Genomic DNA, 19,084 nt, shown 5'->3' with positions numbered 1-19,084 from the left:
CCCCAGGTCAAAAGGCGTCCAATAAGGTACTGGGGAAGAGCAGAGGGCAATTACTAATAGCTCCAAAAAGAAAAAGCAGCTGGGCCAAAGCGGAAACAATGCTCAGTTGTGGATGTGTCTGGTGGTAAAAGTCTGATGCTGTAGAGAACAATATTGTATAGGAACCTGGAACGTTAGGTCCATGAATCAAAGTAAATTAGACGTGGTCAAGAAGGAGATGGCAAGAGTGAATGTTTTAGGAATCAGTGAACAAAAACATATGGGAATGGGTGAATTTAATTCAGATGACCCTTATATCTACTACTGTGGACAAGAATCCCTTAGAAGAAATGGAGTAGCCCTCGTAGTCAACAAAAGATTTCAAAATGCAGTAAGTACAAGGGTGCAGCTTCAAAAATGACAGAATGATTTTGGTTTGTTTCCAAGGCAACCATTCAACATCACAGTAATCCAAGTCTATGCCCCAACCAGTAATGCCAAAGAAACTGAAGTTCAACAGTTCTATGAAGACCTACAACACCTTCTAGAACTAACACCAAAAAATATGTCCTTTTCCTCATAGGGGACTGCAGTGCAAAAGTAGTAAGTCAAGAGATACCTGGAGTAACAGGTAAGTTTGGACTTGGAGTACAAAATGAAAGTTTTGTCAAGAGAAATACTAGTCAGAGCAAACATCCTATTCCAACAACCTAAGAGACACTCTGTACACGGACATCACCAGATGGTCCATACCGAAATCAGATTTATTATATTCTTTGCCACCGAAGATGGAGAAGCTCTATACAGTCAGTAAAAACAAGACCTGGAGCTGACTGTAGCTCAGATCATCAGCTCCTTATCACAAAATTCAGGCTCTAATTGAAGAAAGTAGGGAAAACCACTAGGCCATTCAGGTATGACCTAAATCAAATCCTTTATGATTATAATGTGGAGGTGATAAATAGATTCAAGGGATTAGATCTGGTAGACAGAGCACCTGAAGAACTATGAATGGGGGTTCATAACATTGTACAGGAGGCAGTAACCAAAACCAGCCCAAAGAAAAAGAAATGCAAGAAGGCAAAGTGGTTGTCTGAAGAGGCTTTACAAATAGCTGAGAACAGAAGAGAAGTGAAAGGCAAGGGAGAAAGGGAAAGATCTAACCATCTGAATGCAGAGTTCCAGAGAATAGCAAGCAGAAATAAGAAAGCCTTCTTACATGAACAATGCAAAGAAATTGAGGAAAACAATAGAATAGGAAAGACTAGAAATCTCTTCAAGAAAATTGGAGATATCAAGGGACTATTTCTTGAAAAGATGGGCACAATAAAGGACAGAGATAGTAAGGACCTAACAGAAGCAGAGATTAAGAGGTGGCAAGAATATACAGAAGCCAGAAGAAATATACAAAAAGTTTTAATGACCTGGATAACCATGATGGTGTGGTCACTCACATAGAGTCAGACATCCTGGAGTGTGAAATCAAGTGGGCCTTAGGAAGCATTATTACAAACAAAGCTAGTGGAGGTGATGGAATTCCAGTTGAGCTGTTTAAAATCCTGAAAGATGATGCTGTTAAAGTGCTGCACTCAATGTGTCAGCAAATTTGGAAAACTCAGCAGTGGCCATAGGACTAGAAAATGTTAGTTTTCACTTCAATCCCAAAGAAGGGCAATGCCAAAGAATGTTCAACCTGCCATACAATTGCCCTCATTTCACATGCTAGCAAGGTTTTGCTCACAATCCTTCAAGCTAGGCTTTAGCACTACATGAATCAAGAACTTTCAGATGTACAACTTGGGTTTAGAAAAGGCAGAGGAACCAGAGATCAAATTGCCAACATCTGTGGATCACAGAGAAAGCAAGGGAATTCCAAAAAAATTCAACTTTTGCTTCATTGACTACCTGAAAGCCTTTGACTGTGTGGATCACAAAAACTGTGGACAATTCTTAAAGAAATGGGAATACCAGACCACTTTTTCTGTCTCCTGAGAAACTTTCATGAAGGTCAAGAAGCAACAGTTAGAACCAGACATGGAAATACTGATTGGTTCAAAATTGGGAAAGGAGTATGACAAGGTTGTATATTGTCACCCTGCGTATTTAACTTATGTACAGAGTATATCATGTAAAATGTCAGGCTGAATGAATCACAAGCTGGAATCAAGATTGCCGGGAGAAATATCAGCAACCTCAGATATGCAGATAATACCACTCTTGTGGCAGAAACTGAAGAGTAACTAAAGAGCCTCTTGATGAGAGTGAAAGAGGAGAGTGAAAAAGCTAGCATAAACTCAAGATTAAAAAACTAAGATGAAGACTACCCTGGTGTTCCAGTGCATAAAACTCTGAGCTCCCAGTGCAGGGGGCCTGGGTATGATCCCTGATCAGGGAACTAAATCCCACATGCCACAACTAAGAGTCTGCATGCTTCTTGGAAGAAAAGCTATGACAAACCTAGACAGCATATTAAAAAGCAGAGATGTTACTTTGCCGACAAAGGTCTGTATAGCCAAAGCTAAGGCTTTTCTGGTAGGTATGTATGGATGTGAGAGTTGAGCCATAAAGAAAGCTGAGCACCAAAGAATTGATGTTTTTGAACTGTGGTGTTAGAAAGAACTCTTGAGAAAATCACTTGGACTGCAAGGAGATCAAAGCAATCAATCCTAAAAGAAATCAACCCTGAGCGTTCATTGAAAGGACTGAGGCTAAAGCTGAAGCTCCACTACTTTGGCCATCTGATGGGAAGACCTGACTCATTTGAAAAGACCCTGATGCTGGAAAAGATTGAAGGCAGGAGGAGAAGGGGACAACAGAGGAGGAGATGGTTGGATAGCATCACTGACTCAATGAACATGAGTTTGAGCAAGCTCCCAGAGTTGGTGATGGACAGGGAAGCCTGGCGTGCTGCAGTCCATGGGGTTGCAAAGAGTCAGACACGAGTGAGTGACTGAACTGAACTGAATGCCGCAAGTAAATATCTGGCATGCTACAATGAAGACCAAAGATCCCCCGCATGTAGCAACTAAGACATAGCCCAGCCTAAATAAATAAATATTAAAAAAACAAAAAGCCAAGATCATGGCATCTAGTCCCATCACTTCATGGCAAATAGAAAGGGAAAAAGTGGAAACAGTGATGTATTTTCTTTTCTTGGGCTCCAAAATCACTGCAGACAGTGACTACAGCCATGAAAATAAAAGACTCATACTCCTTGAAAGGGAAGCTATCACAAATCTAGCCAGCGTATTCAAAAGCAGACATATCATTTTGCCAATAAAGGTCCACAGTCAAACCTAAGGTTTTTCAATAGTCACGTACAGGTGTGTGAGTTGTACCATAAAAAAGGCTGAGCGCCAAAAAATTGATGCTTTTGAACTGTGGTTCTGGAGAAGACTTGAGAATCCCTTGGACTGCAAGAAGATCAAATCAGCCAGTCCTAAAGGAAAAGTGAAATTAACTCAGTTGTTTCTGATTCTTTGGGACCCCATGGACTGTAGCCCACCCGGCTCCTCTGACCATGGAATTCTCCAGGCAAGAATACTGGAGTGAGTAGCCCTTCTCTTGTCCAGCGGGTCTTCCTGAATGTGAGTCTCCTGCATTGGAGGTGAATTCTTTATCATTTGAGCCAACAGGGAGCCCTCCTAAAGGAAATCAACCGTGAATATTCATTGGAAGGACTGATGTTGAAGTTGAAGCTCCAATACTTTGGCCACCTGATGCGAAAAGCCGATTCCTTGTAAAAGACCTTGATGCTGGGAAAGATTGAGGGCAGGAGAAGAGGGCGACAGAGGATGAAATAGTTGGATGGCATCAACAACTCAACAGACATGAATTTCAGCAAACTCTGGGAGATAGGGAAGGACAGGGAAGCATGGCGTGCTGCAGTCCATGGGGTCACAAAGAGTCAGACATGACTGATCAACAGTAATGGAAAGGGGAGCTGGCAGACAGGGATGGAAGGCTTCCTTCTCTGTCTGTATCATTTCATAAACCATTCAAATAAATAAACTTAACAATTATGTCTTAAATAGTAAACAGTAATAACCTTGACTAGAAGTATGAGCCTTATTTATTTGAAAGGGACATCCTGAGGCATTACAGTGACTTCATAAAATGTATTTTCGACCCTCAGACTTTCACTTCTGCTGCTCCCTCAGCTTGGATTGTTCTCCTTTTTATTCTCCCCGAACCCCAATAATATCTGACAATTTAATTTCTCAACTTATAGAACACTGTTTGAGACACAATCTAATCTTCAAACAAAAAATATACAGTAAGGATGAATAATTTTATCTTCATTTAATAAATAAGAACACAGGGGATGAGAAAGCACAGCAGCTTGTGCCAGATCACAATTACTATATTTCAGATCTAGAACTTCTAAGTTCTATAACTTCTAAAAAGTCCAGTACTTCTCCCACTTTTTTAAAGCTATGAAATCCATTCATTTAATGAAGGAATGTGTAAAAATGCACAAAACTGTTTACTAAAGTGTTGTGCAATATCAATAAATACCATCACATAGATCTATATTTACCGTGGAAAACATCCATGATACTAAATATAGTGAGAAAAGCAAGTTTGAAACAGATGTATAGTTTGAACACATTTTTGTAATAAAAATTGTGTTTGTGTATGTAGAAAGAAGCTGGAAAGCTAAACTGTGTAGGAAGATGTTTTTGTTTTTCATTTTCTTCAGCCACACAGCATGGCCTGTGGGATCATATTTCCCCCATCAACGCCACCGCAGACAAAGCATAGTCCTAACCACTGGACCACTAGAAAATTCCCCAAAAATGTTTTTTTAAAGTTATAATACTCTAAATTTGTAAATATTATTACTATGACTAGACTAAATGCATATTAAGTGCTTAATATGTGCCAGACAATGGCCTAAATCTGTTTTACATGGATTATCTCTTTTAATCCTCACAAAAACCAACTTGCCTAAAGCCTTGCAGTTAATAATGCAGCAAAATTAGACAAGTATCAGACCCTAACTCTCATGCTCTATGGAGGTAGATCATCCTGTCTCTCTACAACCATCATTTATTTTATAATCAGAGAAACCCGTGAAGTTAGTTTTAGAAAAATCCTGTTCGAAACTTCACTTTACTTAGTCTCTACTAATTACTACTACTAAGTCGCTTCAGTCCTGTCCGACTCTGTGCGACCCCATAGACGGCAGCCCACCAGGCTCCCCCATCCCTGGGATTCTCCAGGCAAGAATACTGGAGTGGGTTGCCATTTCCTTCTCCAATGCATGAAAGTGAAAAGTGGAAGTGAAGTCGCTCAATTGTGTCCGACTCTTAGCGACCCCATGGACTGCAGCTCACCAGGCTCCTCCGCCCATGGGATTTTCCAGGCAAGAGTACTGGAGTGGGGTACCATTGGCTTCTCAGTTACTTAGTCTTTCAGTTCAGTTCAGTCTCTCAGTCGTGTCGGACTCTTTGCGACCCCATGAAGCGCAGCACACCAGGCCTCCCTGTCCATCACCAACTCCCGGAGTTCACTCAGACTCACGTCCATTGAGTCAGTGATGCCATCCAGCCATCTCATCTTCTGTCATCCCCTTCTCCTCCTGCCCCCAATCCCTCCCAGCATCAGAGTCTTTTCCAATGAGTCACCTCTTCACATGAGGTGGCCAAAGTACTGGAGTTTCAGCTTCAGCATCATTCCTTCCAAAGAAATCCCAGGGCTGATCTCCTTCAGAATAGACTGGTTGGATCTCCTTGCAGTCCAAGAGACTCTCAAGAGTCTTCTCCAACACCACAGTTCAAAAGCATCAATTCTTCGGCGCTCCACTACTGGAAAAACCATAGCCTTGACTAGACGGACCTTTGTTGGCAAAGTAATGTCTCTGCTTTTGAATATGCTCTCTAGGTTGGTCATAACTTTCCTTCCAAGGAGTAAGCGTCTTTTAATTTCATGGCTGCAGTCACCATCTGCAGTGATTTTGGAGCCCAGAAAAATAAAGTCTGACACTGTTTTCACTGTTTCCCCATCTATTTCCCATGAAGTGATGGGACCAGATGCCATGATCTTCGTTTTCTGAATGTTGAGCTTTAAGTCAACTTTTTCACTCTCCTCTTTGACTTTCATCAAGAGGCTTTTGAGTTCCTCTTCACTTTCTGCCATAAGGGTGGTGTCATCTGCATAGCTGAGGTTATAGTACTCCCCAATGTCTGTCTCTTACAGCGCTTAGGGCAATCAGATCTCCATCTGCCATTCCTACATCTTTTTTTTTTTTTTTTGCGTGCTAAGTCGCTTCAATCGTGTCCCTCTCTATGGGACCCTATGGACTGCAGCCGCCAGGCTCCTCAGTCCACGAATGGGTTGCCATGCCCGCCTCCAACCCAGGGATCGACCGCCCGTCTCCTGCATTGGCAGGCGGGATCTTTACCACTAGCGCCACCTGCGCAGCCTGCAGCTTTTGCAGGGTCCTGAAACCCAAGCTCACTTCCTAGCGCAGTGAAGTGTGCCCTAAGCTTGGCTCGGGGAGAACTTGAATTGAGGATGAGTGTTTACACAACATTAAGAATTTCTTTCAAAGCAATGTAGGATGGGGATACTCTAGGCCTCTCCATTTCCCTTGCGCACGGTGGCCTCTTTGCCTGCACCTTCTTGATCTCCTCTGCCTCGCTCGCCAGTGGGCTCGTCCCACCAGCGACGGGACTCCGAGGGTTCCCTAGGTCGCCGAAGCTGCCCGACCGAAGCCAGGGTCCTGGCTCCAGCTCTCGGAGAGGAACAAGGAGCTCCACGTGGGCCCGGGAGCCGCCATCTCGCGTGCTGGCAGGAGCGGCGGGCCGCAGCCGGAGCCGCTGCGGGGCGGGAGCTGCTGCCCTTACTCAAGATGGCGGCCCCGGCGGGCGGGGCCCACGGTTCGCTGGCGGCGCAGAGGAGCGGCGGCATGGCGGCAGCTGCCAAGGAGCCGAGTTGGGTGGACTGGGACGAAGAGGAGGAGGAGGAGGAGGAAACAGTGAGTGCCACGGCAGAAGCCCGCGCGGTGGTGGCGGGGGTGGAAGTGGCTGTGTGCGGGGCAGGGAGTCGGCGCGCGGCCTCGAGGCGCCTGGCGGGATTGTGCCCCTGAGCGCGCGGGGCGGCAGGCAGCTGCCCATAGCCTTACGGGCCACACGGAAGTTCTAGGTGGAAGGAGGGAGGTTACCTTCGTTAACGGAGCGCGCTTCCTCTCCTTGAAAGCAGGACCTAGTTTTCACAAAAGTGGAGTCGTTTCACTGCGGGTGTGTGTTTGGCTTTTCTCCTTAGCCTGCCTCTTCCTGCACTCTCACAGGCTAACGCGTTAACCCTTCTTTCTTCCACCAGGAGCAGCTGGTTATGGTGGAATTATCAGGAATTCTTGATTCAGACTTGCTCTCAAAATGTGAAAATAAATGCAAGATTTTGGTGAGTCTTGTAGAATTGGTGGGTTGTTGTAGGTTTTCTTAAATCTAAAACAAGAATGAATGGTGACATACCCATCCCCTTTAGTTCAGTTAAGTCGCTCAGTCGTGTTTTTTGCGACCCCATGGACTGCAGCACGCCAGGCTTCCCTGTCCATCGCCAGCTCCCAAAGCTTACTCAAACTCATGTCCATTGCGGTGATGCCATCCAACCATCTCATCCTCTGTCGTCCCTTTCTCCGCCTGCCTTCAGTCTTTCCCAGCATCAGGGTCTTTTCAAATGAGTCAGTTCTTCGCATCAGGTGGCCCAAGTATTGGAGTTTCAGCTTCAGCATCAGTCTTTCCAATGAATATTCAGGACTGAGTTCCTTTAGGATGGACTGGTTGGATCTTCTTGCTGTCTGAGGGACTCTCCAGAGTCTTCTCCAACACCACAGTTCAAAAGCATCCCCTTAAAATAGATTAATTCCAGGTGTACGAAGTAGTGAACTGTTGGAGACAGTCACAGTACAGGGAGCTATGGGAGCAGCCAGGAGAAAACTAATCCCCAACTTCTACAGCATTGTCGACTAAAAAAAGATGCACAGCTTGAGAGTTAAGTTTTATTTGGGGCAAACTGAGAACTGCAGCCAGGGAGGCAGCACCTCTGATAGTTCTGAGAGACTGCTCCAAAGAGACAGTGGGAAAGGGTCCATATATAAGATTTTGGTGAAGGGGGAGTTCAGTACCATTAAGCACTCATATTACAAAAGGTTTTCTACTAGTCACAAGGATTTGATGTCCCCATGAAGGGATTTAGTGCTTTTCTAGGTATGAGGAGATGCAAGGGTTAAGATCATAAAATCAGTTCCTGAAAAGATCTATCTAAAGATCTGTCCCCCCAGATTCCCTGGAGCACACAGTGGCTCACTCCACCCTGAACTCTCAGGGGGTGCTGAAGGCCAGCAGCTGCAGCAGCACAGGGTTCCGTCTCCACAGGGGCAGGTGGCAGATGCCCTTGTTGTTCAGTCATTGGCAGTGCTCTTGGCAAGTGCCAGTTTGTAGTTGACAGCATCAACAACTATGCCTGATGTCTGCGTGTGTGGCTGGAGAGAGTAAAGATTGGGGCGGGGGGTGCATTTTGAAATAGAAGATTAAATTTTGAAAAAAAAAATACACTGTTTTTGGACCTCCCTGGTTAAGAATCTGCCTTGCGATGCAGGGGTCAGGGGTACAATTCTTGGTGAGGGGAACTAAGATCCCACATGCCCTGGGGCAGCTAAGTCTCAGTGCCACGACCACTGAAGCCCACAGGACACAATTAAAGAGCCTCTGGGCTGCAACTACTGTGCCCACTCCAGGCAGGTGGGATCTTCGTTTCCAGACCAGGGATCTAACCTGTGCCCCCTGCAGTGAGTTTTAACCACTGGACCACCAGGGAAATCCTTCTTTTCTTTTTTAAATTGAGAAATAATTGACATATAATATTATACTAGATTTCCCTGGTGGCTCAGTAGTGAAGAATCCACCTGCCAATGTAGGAGACCAGAGTTTGATCCTTGATCCAGGAAGATCCCACATGCCCCAGAGCAACTAAGCCCCCCTCGCCACAACTACTGAGCCCAGTGCTTAGAGCCCTCCAGCCACAGCTCCTGAAGCCCGAGTGCCATAGAGCCCATGCTGTGCAACAAGAGAAGCCACTGCAGTGAGAGGCCGGAGCACTGTGATTAGAGAGTAGCCCCAGCTCACTGCAATAGAGAAAAGCCCACACAGCATCAAAGACCCAGCACAGCCAAACGTAAATAATTATGTTTTTATAATAATAATTTTTATAAAAAATATTTTTTATAAAACTGACCTGGAAAAGGTCAGCTTTCATTCCAATCCCAAAGAAATACAGTGCCAAAGAATGTGCAAATTACCACACAGTTTTACTCATTTCATATGCTAGCAAAGTAATGCTCAAAATCCTTCAAGCTAGGCTTCAACAGTATGTGAACCGCAAACTTCCAGATGTACAAGCTAGATTTAGAAAAGGAAGAGGAACCAAAGATCAAATTGCCAACATCCGTTGGATCATAGGAAAAGCGAGAGAATTCCAGAAAAGCATCTACTTCTGCTTCATTGACTATGCTAAAGCCTTTGATTGTGTGGATCACAACAAGCTATGGAAAATTCTTCAAGAGATGGGAATACCAGACCACCTTACCTGCGTCCTTAGAAACCTGTATGCAGGTCAAGAAGCAACAGTTTGCAACCAAATTGGGAAAGGAGTACGTCAAGGTTGTATATTGTCACCCTGCTTATTTAACTTATATGCAAAGTATATCATGTGAAATGCTGGGCTGGATAGAGCAGAAGCTGGAATCAAGATTGCTGGGAGAAATATCAATACCCTCAGATACACAGATGACACCACCCTTATGGCAGAAAGCGAAGAAGAACTAAAAAGCTTCTTGATGAAAGTAAAAGAGGAGAGTGAAAAGGCAGGCTTAAAACTCAACATTCAAAAAACTAAGATCATGGCATCTGGTCCCATCACTTCATGGCAAATAGATGGGAAAACAGTGAAAACAGTGACAGACTTTATTTCCTTGGGCTCCAAAATCACTGCAGCTGGTGACTGCAGCTGCAAAATTAAAAGATGCTTGCTCCTTGGAAGAAAAGCTATGACCAACCTAGACAGCATATTAAAAAGCAGAGACATTACTTTGCCTTCCAAGGTCCATCTAGTCAAAGCTACGGTTTTTCCAGTAGTCATGTACAGATGTGAGAGATGGACAGTAAAAAAGGCTGAGTGCTGAAGAATTGAGCCTTCAAACTGTGGTGCTGGAGAAGACTCTTCAAAGTCTCTTGGACAGCAATGAGATCAAACCAGTTGATCCTAAAGGAAATCAACCCTGAATATTCACTGGAAGGACTGATGCTGAAGCTCCAATACTTTGTCCACTTGATGTGAAGAGCTGACTTTTTCTGATGCTGGAAAAGATTGAAGGCAGGAGGAGAAGGAGATTACAGAGGACGAGATAGTTGGATGGCATCACCGACTCAATGGACATGAGTTTGAATAAACTCAGGGAGATGCTGAAAGACAGGGAAGCCTGGTGTGCTGCACTCCATGGGGTCGCAAAGAGTCAGACATGACTGAAGGATTGAACAACAACAATTTTTTTAAAAAATTATATTAGTTTTAGCTGTACAACATTTTCAGTATTTGTCTGTATTGTGAATTAATCACCGCAATGTCTGATTAACCCCCATCACTACACATATAATTACAAATTTTTTTTTCTTCTGGCAATGACTTTGAAGATTTACTGTCTTAGCAACTTTCAGATATAAAGTACAGTATTATCTGTAGTCACCGTGATGTTCTTAAACATCCCAGGACTTATTTATGACTGGAAGTTGGTATCATTTGAGCCCCTCTTCACCCATTTCCCCCACTCCCAAGGCTGTTTTTACTAATGGTTTTTTTAGTAGTCCTATTCTGGGAGTTGGTGATGGACAGGGAGGCCTGGCGTGCTGCGATTCATGGGGTCGTAAAGAGTCGGACACGACTGAGCGACTGATCTGATCTGATATTCTGTTGTAGGGAATTGATACTGAAAGACCCATTCTGCAGGTGGACAGCTATGTCTTTGCTGGAGAGTATGAAGGTAGGAGGATGTCAGAGAGATGAAATTCCCTTTTTTATATGCCTTTTGGAGAAAGTAGCTATTTCAACAAGTTGCCTTAATATTTTTCTGCAGACACTGTTGGGACCTGTGTTATATTTGAAGAAAATGTTGAATATGGTAAGTGATTGCTATGCTGACTCAACTCTTTTTGTTATGAAATATTTCAAACATACTTGTATATGATGGATATTAAAGTTAAACATCTCATGTACCCACTGTCTACCTGTGTCAAATTCTCCCTTTTGCTAGGTAGGTAAAAAACATTCCAGATGCATTTGAAGCCCCTTGTGTATCCCTCTCCAAAATTACTCCCTTCTGTCTTCAGAGGTAATCACTTGTCTTCAGAGGTGATCACTCTCTTGAATTTGGTGTTTCTTTCTTACACTTGATTTTATATTACATATGTATGTATCAGCAGACAATAAATAGCACTTTCTGGATACTTTCACACTTAATATATAAATTGTAGCATATGATAAATGTATCATTCTATATCTTTTTTCAATTAGAGATATGTTTTGAAGTTTTTTACATGCTTATATATATATAAATGTTTTCCCTGTTGCTATTTGTGACTGTACCGCAGTTTTTTCTCCAATTAATGGACATGTTGGTTGCTTCCATTTTTATTAATAACTACTAAAATTTATTGAGTGCTTTCTGTATGTCAGGCACTGTTCTAAGTGTTCCATGTATAAATGTACTGAATCCTCACCACAAGTCTATGAGGTAGAGGGCATTGTTATCTTCATTTTATATTTGAAGAAACTGAAGCACAGAGAGAGAAAGACATTCTCAAGGTCATAGACCTAGAAGCAGAGCCAGGATAGAAGCAGAACCAGTATTGGAACTAAGATGGTCTGCTCCAGAGCCTGTTTTCTTAATTATGCTTATTTACTCACCACAAAAATGTCTTGTGCATATATGTAAAAATGTCTCTTGGGTATACACTTGGAAATGGAACTGTTAGATTGATGAGTGTGTGTACTAGATTCAACCATATGAAATTAACATTTGGGCTGAATAGCGCCAGTTTCACATGGGTCAACTTAATAGATACCACTGTGTTGCTCTCTGAAGTGTAGTATCAGTCAGTCACACAGTGGCAGGCTCTGCAGGATTTCAGTGTGCTTCACATCCTTAGCATAGAGTCTCATCCATCATTCCCACCTACACCCACAGTTTTTATAAAGCTGTGACCCCAAGCAGCAGGTGGACAGTAATTTTTTTTCTCAGCTTTCTCTCCTGATTGGGTATGTTCTCACTCCAGTCTGGCTTCAAGTAGTGTCTGACTTTGGTGCTTCATTTTGAGCGACAGAATTTTAGATCTCATTACCCAATGAACCCAAATTCCCGGCCCCGCTTTCCCACTTCAGGGCTGGCACCTAATAGACCTGTAGCGTTACTCTAACTTTGGGACAGAAACCCAAAGACAAATTAGTGTTGTCTTTGAGTTCACTTGTATCTTCAGTTCTTACGTGTTTAATCTGTTACTTCTCTGTGGCTGGAGCAGGAGGAATGAGTTAAATCTTGAACTGAACTGCATTATCTTGATAGGAAGTAGTTTAGCTCTCTAAACTGGAACCATCGAGGCTTACTTAACATGATTATTTGAAGGCATCAAGCAGTATAATAGTGTTCATTTTGTATTTTAGTGGATGCAGAAGGCAGTAATAAAACTGTGCTAAAATATAAATGCCACACAATGAAGAAGCTCAGCATGACAAGGACTCTTCTGACAGAAAAAAAGGAAGGAGAAGAAAACATAGGTTAGTTCACTTATTTCTCTGAAAATAGATGATTCAGTATTGGCTTTATGACACATTGTTGCCAGGATGTTCTTTGTACTTCAGAATAATGACTATGTGTCATAGGTTAAGTATGTGAAAATTGAGAGCGCTCCATAAAAAGTACCAAAGATAGATTTTAAAATTTAGTTGAATTCTCATATAGCTGGGGGCACTGGAGACATATGACAAATTTTTATCTGGTTTGCATTGGAAATGATTGTGAGGAGTTTGTCAAGCAATGTGACATGATTTCAACCCCAAGGAATTCAGCAGCCACTCCTCTCCCCACCATTAAAACTTCTTTGTAAGTGCAGAAGATATGATGGTAGCAGTTCTTGACCCCCACAGAATCTCCTGAGCTTTGGGGAGATGCAGTAACCTTCCCCAAGATGCTCACGCCTGGAAGAAGCTGGCTTTGTATGTGAGGGAGGGACTCTAAGACCACAGTTGTTAATCTGAAGTCTAGTTCTTAATAAACACCCAGTTAGCCTTCTCCAGTTGCTAGTCATCCAACACTAGAGACTTTATGGCTGTTTCTTGCACCTGTAGTGGGCACATGTTTGTGGAGATGGACAGATAACCACTTGATGGCTTAAAAGCCCATTACTCACCACACCAACCTCTTTCTGTTGCCCTAGGGAATGTGGGACACGGTCAAAATAAATGTGTTTGTCCACCAAAAACAAGGCTTATTGCTCAAAGACATATTTGAAACACTAGTAAATAAGACACTAATGATGAATATTCATGGCTTGATTTATTTTATTTTAAAGAATAAATATTTGAAGGTACATTCATCATCTAGAAATTTATACCAGCTACACGTAACTATATAACAAATCTTTGTTCTTACATATTCCACAACTATCCTTTCTTTTAGACACTTTGAAAATAATAGGAAGGAGGCACTTGAAGTTCTAGAATGAACTTGAAAGGCAGATACATATCAAATTGCTTAACTATCATTTAAATATTCTTCTTAAAGGAAGTTACAGAATTTGCTCTAGTCTTAATAATCTAATAGATCTTTGGGAGAATCTGGATGCATCTTTTTATTTATTCATTAGCTTTGTATGGGTTTTCTGTAGTTGCAGCAAGCAGGGCTACTCTTTTTTGCAATACACAGGCTTTTCATCACTGTGGCTTCTCTTGTGTAGCACAGGCTCTAGGCACATGGGCTTTAGGAGTTGCAGCAGACTCAGTAGTTGTGGCTTATGGGCTTAGTTGCTCCCACAGCATATAGAATCTTCCCAAACCAGGGATAGAACCTGTGTCCCCTGCATTGGCAGGCAGATTCTTATCCACTGTGCCACCAGGGAAGTGCAAAATTTGGGTGTATTTTAATCAAATAAATTAGCAACCAACTATTCAAGGCTGTACTGGTTATCTATTGCTGCATAAAAAGTGGCCCCTAAACTTAATGGCTTAAAACAACGGCAACAGAAGCACTGTCTCCCATGGTTTCTATGAATCAGGAATTGGGAAACAGCTTATTAGCTTGGTAGTCTGGCTTGGGTCTCTCATGAGGTTGCAGTCATTTTGTTGACTGGGCTATAGTCATCTGGAGACTTGAGTAGGGCTGGAAAAATCTAACTGTAGGATGGCTCACTCACATGGCTGGTGCGTTTGTGCTGGAGGCGTCACTGCCTTGCCCTCCTCACACTACTATTTTGAGTGCCCTTTTGACACAGCAGCTGGCTTTCCCAGACCAAGTGATTTTTAAGAACAAAGTAGAAGCCACAATGTCTTTTATGAACTAGCCTTAGAAGTCACATTCTGTCATTTCTTTTATATCCTATTCTGTGTGGGAGGGGACGACACAGGGGCATGCGTGTCAGGTAGGTGAGGATCATTGGGGACCATCTTGGATGTCAGCAGAACACGGTGTGGTCCTTATTTTCTAGGAGCTTGTATTCTAAAGTAAATCTCATTTAGACAGACATGGATGTCTACGATTCGACACCCATTTCACTCAACTTATTTTAAGTATCTGTTATGTGCCAAGTATTATGCTAAATAACAGAGTAGGCTTTAGGGTGGCTTTAAGGTTTTGAACTTGGTGACTAAAAAAATTTTTTTTTTAAGAATAATGTTATTCTTTTTTTTTTTATTTTTAAACTTTACATAAATGTATTAGTTTTGCCAAATATCAAAATGAATCCATCACAGGTATACATGTGCTCCCCATCCTGAACCCTCCTCCCTCCTCCCTCCCCATACCATCCCTCTGGGTCGTCCCAGTGCACTAGCCCCAAGCATCCAGTATTGTGCATTGAACCTGGACTGGCATCTCGTTTCATACATGATATTTTACATGTTTCAATGCCATTCTCCCAAATCTTCCCACCCTAGAATAATGTTATTCTATATGTTTAGAATAATGTTATTGCAAGCAAAAAATACAGGTTTTTTTAAAAATAGAAGTCAATAGTTGAAGCTGAGCTGGAGGGAAAGGACTAATCGAGTTTTGAAAGAGGGAGACTTTATAGAGAAAAAATAGGGATCAACAGTAAGGATGTTTCAGCAAACACCTGCAGAAGAGTTAGTTTATGGTGGGGTATAGGACAGATGGATGCTCAAACAGGGTGACAAGATAGGTTGGGATATCTTCAGTTCCGTTCAGTTCAGTCGCTCAGTCATGTCCAACTCTTTTCGACCCCATGAATCGCAGTATGCCAGGCCTCCCTGTCCATCACCAACTCCCAGAGTTCACTGAGACTCACGTCCATCGAGTCAGTGATGCCATCCAGCCATCTCATCCTCTGTCGTCCCCTTCTCCTCCTGCCCCCAATCCCTCCCAGCATCAGAGTCTTTTCCAATGAGTCATCTCTTCACATGAGGTGGCCAAAGTCCTGGAGTTTCAGCTTTAGCATCATTCCTTCCAATGGAATCCCAGGGCTGATCTCCTTCAGAATGGACTGGTTGGATCTCCTTGAAGTCCAAGGGACTCTCAAGAGTCTTCTCCAACACCACAGTTCAAAAGTATCAGTTCTTCAGCACTCAGCTTTCTTCACAGTCCAACTCTCACCTCCATACATGACCACTGGAAAAACCATAGCCTTGACTAGATGGACCTTTGTTGGCAAAGTAATGTCTCTGCTTTTTAATATGCTACCTAGGTTGGTCATAACTTTCCTTCCAAGGAGTAAGCATCTTACAGATACCTAATGGAACTTTGACAATGACAGTAAACACCTTGGGGTTATAGGAATTAAATATCTATGAAAATACTTGGCTTTCTGAAAGGGTCAAAAGGATAAGAGAAAAAAATGGCTAGCATTATTGAAGCAATTCTTGATTATGGGCGTTCATTGAGGGATTGGTGATGGACAGGGAGGCCTGGAGTGCTGCGATTCATGGGGTCGCAAAGAGTCGGACATGACTGAGCGACTGATCTGATCTGATCTGATGAAAAGGAACAAAAATTTTTTTCAAGGATTTTTTTTGGAGAGGTGTCTTATTTCACAGTTGGATTCTTCAATTTAAAATGACACATAAATGTTGACTTGGAAGATGATAGAGTGGTATCATCCACCGTATTTGAAAGCTGACTGAATAAGAAGAAAATTGTAGGGAAGTGACAATTTTCTTCTAGACAAGAGATGGCAGTGGAAGATCAGTTATCTCTCAGAATGAGCTGGGAACTGGACTCTGGAGAAAGGGCTTAGAATAGTAGTGATTTTGATAATGCATACCTTACAGGCTTTCCAAGGTCTTCATGTAAGATGAAAATTATACATTTGTTATCAGTTGGTTCAGGCACCATGTTCCTTTCTTTAAGTTGGAGTTTTATTTTGACAAATATTCATAAGAACATTTAAATTAAAAATATTTGTAAGTAACTAAAATTCCTTTTTCATATTTCTTGGTTTCTCACCCCACACACACCCTCCCCTATTAGGTGGTGTGGAATGGCTGCAAATTAAGGAGAATGATTTCTCCTATAGACCCAACATGATTTGTAATTTTCTGCATCAACATGAAGAGGATGAAGCTGTAGCTCCAGACCCAGATAAATCTTTGGAGTTGGAAGAGCATGAGACTCAAATGAAAGACAATTCAAACCTGAGTTTTGAACAGGAGAAACCACCGAACTTGGAAATAGAGGATTCTGGTCCTCTTATTGATATCCCTTCTTTTGAGACAGAAGGGTCTGTTTTTATGGATACTCAAGAAACTGCCATAGAAATCACTCCTAGATGAAATGTTTCTCATAATAACTAGTCATGAACTTTTTATAGAATTTTTATATAAAATAATTGACTTTGTAGTTCACAGTTTTTACTTTTGTTAGCTATATATGCATTTCCAGTTATAATGTAGTTTAATATACTAGAATCATTAAGGACTGAATATGAGTTTTAAAAAATATGGTTTCAAGGACTATAGGGACCATTCTGTGATGAGTCCTTTAAAATGGAGGTTTTACTAAGGTAAGTTAAGTTTCTGTTGCAGCCATTGCAAATTACCACATTTAATGGCTTATGTGTATTAAGCTACAGAAGTGTATTGTCTTTCACAGTTTTGTAGGTCAGCTGTTTGAGATGGGTCTCACCTGGGCTAAAATCAAGGTATTTGTAGAACTTCTCTTCTGGAGGTGGGATGGGGGACTCCATTTCATTGCTCATTCAGTTGTTTACAGAATTCAGTTCTTTGCAATTGAAGGATCATGGTCCCATTCATTTCCTTGCTGTTGGCCAAGAGCCATTCCCATATTCCAGAGGCTGCCTGCATTCCTTGACTCATAGCTCCTTCTCTTCAAAGCCAACCATGGTCAAGTTCCTCTCAGTCCTTGACTCTCTCCTGCTACTTCTGTCATCCTATGGATGTTAGACCCTTCTGTCTTTATTTGATTACATTGGGCACATCTGGCTGACTTCCCTATTTTAAGGTCTGTAACTTTAATTCCATCTGCAAAGTCCATTTTGCCATGTAATTTAAACAGGCATAACTGAAAATTATGGCATGAAAATACTTGGGGGGGGGGACATCTTCCAGTCTACCAACATTGATATTACAATTCTGAGAACAGAAGAATTCAGAAGTGCTTAAGGGCGAAGGTACAATTCCTGATATTCCAGCTGTAATTTCACTCCTTTCACTGAAGAAAGATGATTGGAATTCAGCTGTAACAGTCATTTTACTACAGTGATACAACATTGTAAAGCCATTATCCTCCAATTAAAAATTAAGTATTATGGTGATAAGCTACATCTGCTTTAACTAGTATTTTTTAAAGTAAGTTATTCCCAAACTTTGATACAGGTTGATCTATATGAAATTGCCAATATTTGTTTCTGACTATAAAACCCAGCCATTTTATATGGTTTATGCTGGTATAAACACACCTCACATTAATTATATCTCATAGTGCTCTGTGATGCCCTAGAGATGTGGGATGGGTGAGTGGGAGGGAGGCTCAAGATGGAGGGGATCATGTATGCCAATGGCTGGTTCACATTGTGTGGCAGAAACCAGCACACTGTTGTAAAGCAAGTATCCTCCAATTAAAAATTTTAAAAAATTACACCTCTCAACTGTTGGAGGTATAACTTTGTTTTGACAGATTAGAAAATTAATGTTCTAGGATGAGAAAATTTTTCCTTCCATAAGTTTTGTAACTTTTTCCTATTTAATTGGAAAACAACACACCCCGATTAAAAGCATTTCCAAACCATAAGCATGTATATCCTCCCAATTTTTATATGACTTTAGTCTCAGCTTTCCTTTAATCAGAAACATTTTTTTCTACCATATGTATGTGGAGAGACGGCTAATTACTTGACCCAATATCTGGTCTTCCTTTTTCTCTTTGTAACAGAATCCCAGAATTTATTCAGGCAGGAGAAGGCAATGGCAACCCACTCCAGTACTCTTGCCTGGAAAATCCCATGGGAGGAGCTTCGTAGGCTGCAGTCCATGGGGTCGCTAAGAGTCGGACATGACTGAGTGGCTTCACTTTCACTTTCATGCATTGGAGAAGGAAACGGCAACCCACTCCAGTGTTCCTGCCTGGAGAATCCCAGAGATGGCGGAGCCTGGTGGGCTGCTGTCTCTGGGGTTGCACAGAGTTGGACACAACTGAAGTGACTTAGCAGCAGCAGCAGCAACAGTGTGCACAGCTTTCCTTGTGTGTATAAAAGTGGCCCTATTTTCTAGATACTAGTTCTTCCAAGCTTGATCTATAGATTCAATGCAGTCCCGACAAAACTACAGCAAGTTTTCTATGGATATTGTCAAACTGACTCTAAAG

The 19,084-nt window shown here is 42.1% G+C and overlaps 1 protein-coding gene across 1 annotated transcript; it reads left to right on the top strand.

Moving 5' to 3' along the window:
* Window positions 1-6,810: 6,810 nt before the first annotated feature.
* On the top strand, window positions 6,811-18,511 carry GTF3C6 (general transcription factor IIIC subunit 6). Its single transcript, XM_019967211.2, has 6 exons — window positions 6,811-6,961; window positions 7,306-7,386; window positions 10,957-11,020; window positions 11,114-11,158; window positions 12,697-12,810; window positions 16,733-18,511. Exons 1-6 carry the CDS (start codon window positions 6,836-6,838, stop codon window positions 17,032-17,034), a joined length of 732 nt encoding a protein of 243 aa, XP_019822770.1. The 5' UTR covers window positions 6,811-6,835; the 3' UTR covers window positions 17,035-18,511.
* Window positions 18,512-19,084: the final 573 nt, after the last annotated feature.

This window comes from Bos indicus, chromosome 9 (genome assembly GCF_029378745.1).
Source record: "Bos indicus isolate NIAB-ARS_2022 breed Sahiwal x Tharparkar chromosome 9, NIAB-ARS_B.indTharparkar_mat_pri_1.0, whole genome shotgun sequence".
In the NCBI taxonomy this organism is placed as follows: domain Eukaryota; kingdom Metazoa; phylum Chordata; class Mammalia; order Artiodactyla; family Bovidae; genus Bos; species Bos indicus.
This window is presented reverse-complemented; position numbering and strand designations above follow the sequence as displayed.